At 41.3% G+C, this 6794-nt stretch overlaps 1 protein-coding gene across 1 annotated transcript in view; it reads left to right on the plus strand.

Moving 5' to 3' along the window:
• Window positions 1-4854, plus strand: part of ADI1 (acireductone dioxygenase 1) — a 30002-nt gene extending 25148 nt beyond the window's left edge. Inside the window, exons 3-4 of the mRNA XM_040427554.1 lie at window positions 626-805; window positions 4642-4854. Coding sequence (XP_040283488.1) covers window positions 626-805; window positions 4642-4761 — 300 coding nt within the window. The 3' untranslated portion in view covers window positions 4762-4854. The remainder of the gene's footprint in view (window positions 1-625; window positions 806-4641) is intronic.
• The last annotated feature ends 1940 nt before the right edge of the window (window positions 4855-6794 follow it).

A 6794-nucleotide genomic window follows, 5' to 3' on the forward strand; every position in this document is an offset into this window, starting at 1 on the left:
CTGGTTGAATAAAAGTAACTTTAAGTCAAAATTTGTCAGGGGTATAAATAATTATGGGCAGCACTTTATACAGAACAGAAAACCATGACGTATTATTAGACCTAGTGGCTAGTGCGAAAATTGCAGGATTATCTACATTTTTTAAAATAATAGATAGTGACATGGAAAAATAAAAATTTAAACAATAGGTCATTTTCTGATGACACGTTCTCTTTAAGGCCTCTTGCACACGAACGTGTGCGCCCCATTGCTGTATTGTGGACCACATTTGCGGATCCGCAATACACGGGTGCCGCTCCGTGGGCATTCCGCATCACGGATGTGGACCCGTTCACTTCAATGGGTCTGCAAATCCGGAGATGCGGAACGGAAGCACTACGGAGTGCTTCCGTGGCGTTTCGTCCCGTACTTCCGTTCCGCAAAATGATAGAACATGTCCTATATTTTTGCGGAACGGCCGGATCGCGGACCTATTAAAGTGAATGGGTCTGCGATCCGCTGCGGCTGCCCCACGGACTGTGCTCGTGCATTGCGGCCCGCATTTTGCGGGCCGCAGCATGACCACGGGGCGCACACGTTTGTGTGCAAGAGGCCTAAGGATGTATAACTTTGCTTTATCTTCCAGCTGAAGATATTTTATGAAGAACACTTGCACTTGGATGATGAGATCCGCTACATCCTGGAGGGAAGTGGTTACTTTGATGTGCGAGACGAGCAGGAGCAATGGATCAGGATCTCCATGGAGAAGGGAGACATGATCACACTTCCTGCCGGCATCTACCACCGCTTTACGTTGGATGAGAAGGTGCGGAGTACTGCTTTATTTTGATGTGTAGTACCTGAAGCAGGGGTGCAACCTTCGGCTCTCCATTTATTTCCATGAGAGTTCCGAGAAGAGCATAGGAAGTACACATTCTGGGAGTTGTAGTTTCACAACTGCTGGAGTACCCGAGGTTGCCTACCCCTGACCTGGAGGCAGGTGCTACTTCATGGTTGGTTGGAACAGGATAGCGCCCGATCACCAGGTTATTGCTTAGTGTGAAGGTCATGATGCTGTCTTTTGAGTCCTGCTTGTCTGCCTCACTTAAAGGTCCATTACTGGTAGTGAATGAAGTGGTGCATGGTATTAGCAGATCCTTATAGTAAGGCCTTATCCACATTTCCGTTTTTCACTGACAAAACGAAAACGCGGACAGCACACGTACCCATTGATTTTAAATGTGTCTGTTCACATTTTAGTATTTTTTTTTATTCACCGTGGGTCAGTAAAAAAAATTTGAATATCATGGACACAACACAGATGCTGCGGTGTTGCGTCTGTTTTTCACTGAAGACTGATAGGAGGTTCTTTCGAAATTAATTTTCAGCTGAGCAATGTCAGTGAATTACGAATGACACACGGATGGTAAAAATGGACACAAGGACCAACCACGGATCCTTCACGAACATCTTCACGGATGAAACACGTACGCTTTTTTTTTTTTTTATGGCGGTGTCACTGACACGGAAATGTGGAAAGTCTTTTTGGCATCAGTTCTCTATATACAGTCAGGTCCATAAATATTGGGACATCGACACAATTCTAAAAATTTTAGAACTTTAACTGCAGACTGTCAATTATTTACATCCAAAACTTTGCAATCAATTACAGCCTGAAGTCTGGAACGCATAGACATCACCAGACGCTGGGTTTCATCCCTGGTGATGCTCTGCCAGGCCTCTACTGCAACTGTCTTCAGTTCCTGCTTGTTCTTGGGGCATTTTCCCTTCAGTTTTGTCTTCAGCAAGTGAAATGCATGTTCAATCGGATTCAGGTCAGGTGATTGACTTGGCCATTGCATAACATTCCACTTCTTTCCCTTAAAAAACTCTTTGGTTGCTTTTGCAGTATGCTTTGGGTCATTGTCCATCTGCAATGTAAAGCGTCGTCCAATGAGTTCTGAAGCATTTGGCTGAATATGAGCAGATAATATTGCCCGAAACACTTCAGAATTCATCCTGCTGCTTTTGTCAGCAGTCACATCATCAATAAATACAAGAGAACCAGTTCCATTGGCAGCCATACATGCCCATGCCATGACACTACCACCACCATGCTTCACTGATGAGGTGGTATGCTTAGGATCATGAGCAGTTCCTTTCCTTCTCCATACTCTTCTCTTCCTATCACTCTGGTACAAGTTTATCTTGGTCTCATCTGTCCATAGGATGTTGTTCCAGAACTGTGAAGGCTTTTTTTTAGATGTCGTTTGGCAAACTCTAATCTGGCCTTCCTGTTTTTGAGGCTCACCAATGGTTTACATCTTGTGGTGAACCCTCTGTATTCACTCTGGTGAAGTCTTCTCTTGATTGTTGACTTTGACACACTTACACCTACCTCCTGGAGAGTGTTCTTGATCTGGCCAACTGTTGTGAAGGGTGTTTTCTTCACCAGGGAAAGAATTCTTTGTTCATCCACCACAGTTGTTTTCCGTAGTCTTCCGGGTCTTTTGGTGTTGCTGAGCTTACCGATGCGTTTCTTATTTTTAAGAATGTTCCAAACAGTTGTTTTGGCCATGCCTAATGTTTTTGCTATCTCTCTGATGGGTTTGTTTTGTTTTTTCAGCCTGATGATGGCTTGCTTCACTGATGGTGACAGCTCTTTGGATCTCATCTTGAGAGTTGACAGCAACAGATTCCAAATGCAAATAGCACACTTGAAATAAACTCTGGCCCTTTTATCTGCTCATTGTAATTGGGATAATGAGGGAATAACACACACCTGGCCATGGAACAGCTGAGAAGCCAATTGTCCCATTACTTTTGGTCCCTTAACAAGTGGGAGGCACATATGAAAACTGTTTTAATTCCTACACCGTTCATCTGATTTGGATGTAAATACCCTCAAATTAAAGCTGACAGTCTGCAGTTAAAGCACATCTTGTTCGTTTCATTTCAAATCCATTGTGGTGGTGTATAGAGCCAAATATGTTAGAATTGTGTCGATGTCCCAATATTTATGGACCTGACTGTGTATATGTGTGTGTGTGTGTGTGTGTGTGTGTGTGTATGTGTGTGTATATATATATATATATATATATATATATATATATATATATATATATACACAAAAGTTTGGACACACCTTCTCATTTAAATAGTTTTCTTTATTTTCACTATGAAAATTGTAGATTCACACTGAAGGCATCAAAACTATGAATTAACACATGTGGAATTATATAGATAACAAACAAGTGTGAAACAACTGAAAATATGTCATATTCTAGGTTCTTCAAAGTAGCCACCTTTTACTTTGATTACTGCTTTGCACACTCTTGGCATTCTCTTGATGAGCTTCAAGAGGTAGTCCCCTGAAATGGTTTTCACTTCACAGGTGTGCCCTATCAGGTTTAATAAGTGGGATTTCTTGCCTTATAAATGGGGTTGGGACCATCAGTGGCGTTGAGGAGAAGTCAGGTGGATACACAGCTGATAGTCCTACTGAATAGACTGTTAGAATTTGTATTATGGCAAGAAAAAAGCAGCTAAGTAAAGAAAAACGAGTGGCCATCATTACTTTAAGAAATGAAGGCCAGTCAGTCAGTCGAAAAAATTGGGAAAACTTTGAAAGTAAGGGCTATTTGACCATGAAGGAGAGTGATGGGGTGCTGCGCCAGATGACCTGGCCTCCACAGTCACCGAACCTGAACCCAATCGAGATGGTTTGGGGTGAGCTGGACCGCAGAGTGAAGGCAAAAGGGCCAACAAGTGCTAAGCATCTCTGGGAACTCCTTCAAGACTGTTGGAAGACCATTTCAGGGGACTACCACTTGAAGCTCCTCAAGAGAATGCCAAGAGTGTGCAAAGCAGTAATCAAAGCAAAAGGTGGCTACTTTGAAGAACCTAGAATATGACATATTTTCAGTTGTTTCACACTTGTTTGTTATGTATATAATTCCACATGTGTTAATTCATAGGTTTGATGCCTTCATAGTCGTGAAAATAAAGAAAACTCTTTGAATGAGAAGGTGTGCCCAAACTTTTGGTCTGTACTGTGTGTATGTGTGTGTATATATATGTGTGTGTATGTGTATATATATATATATATATATATATATATATATACATATATACACACACATACACACACATACACACACACACACACACAGATAAGGGATAGTATTAATCATGTGCAGTATTGCAGCTCAGACCCATTCAGTGGAAATAAACTGTTAAAGGGGTTGTCTCATCACAGACAATGGAGGCATGTCGCTAGGATATTGAGAACGGACCCCCGAAAGTGGTTGAGGGCGCACTGCGCATGCGCAGCCACCCTCCATTCATTTTCTATGGGGCCACCGAAAAACACGTACGCTTTTTTGTTATGGAGGTGTCACTGACACGGAAATGTGGACGAGGCCTAACACAAAGGTCCTTGGATGGTTCTACCTACCTGATGAATCTGGTCACTACTACTCCATACTTACTAACCTTTAGGTTGGTAAAATCAGGGCATCAACAACCCCCACTCACCACTCTCATTTTGAGCCCGAGACAGCCCAAATTTGCCGGGACTGTCTCTGAAAATCAGGGAAAGTCCCTGCAAATTCGGAACAGTTGGCAACGATGGTACTCTGACATTTCTTCTCTTCTCTCTAGAACTACGTCAAAGCCATGAGACTATTCGTCGGAGAACCTGTGTGGACCCCGTATAACCGGCCTGCGGATGACTTTGAGGCTCGCACCAAATATGTTGCATTTTTGGCTCAGACAGCATAACATCTTTGTATAATACGTTTTATATGACTGCGATTGTAAGAATCTTCTTTTTAATCTGAAAATCATAAATGTAAATGCGCTCCCTTTCCAGTGCCTTGCCTTAAGGGTTATACTAGGTCCACTATACCCTATAATATTTCCATGTATCATGTCATCAGGATATGGTGTTAGGAATCATGTAGAATCAAGGTGACTGCGATATCAACGGAGGCAGCCATTGGCTGGACCGAATCCATATTGTAAGCAAGCAGTTGGAAACCCATGACGTGACAGGATAAGTGTTGCTTCGACCTATCAGAATCCAGTCCGCATTAACGGACAATGGTTCAACAGACTTTGACTGCATAGATTCACCATTGAAATGGAATAGTGTAACAGAGCTGAATTTGCAGTTTGGCTGATATATAATAGTGTAAGTGTATGGACATGAAATTCATTCATTAGAAATGGTGGCTGCAGAGAAAGTCTGCAGCTTTTAATGGTCAGCAAGGCAGGCAAGCCATTTTCTCAGAAAAGTACAGTGCCCACCAAAAGACATGTATACATGACCCCCTTTTGTGATTTATGTGATTTTATATAACCTTAAACCTATTGTGTTAACTCATTCACTAGTCACAATACACAAAAGTGGTTCAAAAACAAATTGGCTCTGCTGCGTTATTAGTAGTGAGAAATAAAGCCTGGAAAGTGTTTTTGGCATCAGTTCTCTATATGTACAGGTGAAACTCAAAAAATTTGAATATCGTGCAAAGTTCATTTATTTCAGTAATGCAACTTAAAAGGTGAAACTAACATATGAGATAGACTCATTACATGCAAAGCGAGATATTTCAAGCCTTTATTTGTTAGAATTTGGATGATTATGGATTACATCTTATGAAACCCCAAAGTCACAATTTTGAGGTACACTTTGCTCAGGGGGTATGGATTAATTAGCTGACTAGAGTGTGACACTTTGAGCCTAGAATATTGAACCTTTTCACAAAATTCTAATTTTAATCTGCATTAATGCAATTCCTTTTAATTTGCATTACTGAAATAAATGGACTTTTGCACAATATTCAAATTTTTCAAGTTTCTCCTGTACCGATAAGGGATAGTATGAGTCATGTGCAGTATTGCAGCTCAGACCCATTCAGTGGAAAAAACTGTTAAAGGAGTTGTCTCATCACAGACAATGGAGGCATATCGCTAGGATATCGAGAACGGAGCCCCGTAAGCGGTGGAGGGCGCACTGTGGATGCGCAGCCGAACTCCATAAATTTTCTATGAGGCCACAAAAAATAGCTCAGCTAATTCCGTCTGACCAATAGAAGTGAATGGGAGCGGTGGCCGGTCATCCGCGGTGCGCTCCCATTCATTTCTATGGGGAGAGCACTTGGTGGTTTTGCGGACCGGAGTCCTCCAGCCACCGCTTTGCGTGGCTCCGTTCCCAATATAGGCGAGTCCCAGTGGTGGGACCTGCACCTATAAGACAATGGGGGCATATCCTAGCGATATGTCCCTATTGTCTGAGATGAGACAACCCCTTTAATTTTTATAATCCCATTCAATGCTGTAAAGTAGGGATGCAAAAAAATTCCCCTTAAAACATAACATTTATTTATTCTTATTACTAAAATCCCACTAACTATAATATATGCAAACAATTGTGGATAACGGGTGGCTCACCCAACCAATACCATGTATAGGTGCTCAGGTTTAGCTGATTCACCCAATCAGAAAAAGTGGAATATAGAAATAAATGTAGTAAAACCGGCACTCTTCACTTGATTAACTACACAGAGCGATATAGGTATATATAGTATATGTATTTGTTTGTTTAGACTATGGTTATAGAGGTATGTTGTAAAAATGCATGAATTTGCAAAGATAATAAAATAAATATATATATATTCCAGGTAAAAAAAAAAAATCTTAAGAGGGGTAAATTAGTTAGTTTAAGAAAAAAAAGTTAATCAATTAAGAGTTAGAAAAGATATACATGCATGGGGTGCGTATCTTGTTTTCACCCTTTTAGGGGAAGGGGAGAT

Source organism: Bufo bufo, chromosome 4 (genome assembly GCF_905171765.1).
Source record: "Bufo bufo chromosome 4, aBufBuf1.1, whole genome shotgun sequence".
NCBI classification, from domain to species: domain Eukaryota; kingdom Metazoa; phylum Chordata; class Amphibia; order Anura; family Bufonidae; genus Bufo; species Bufo bufo.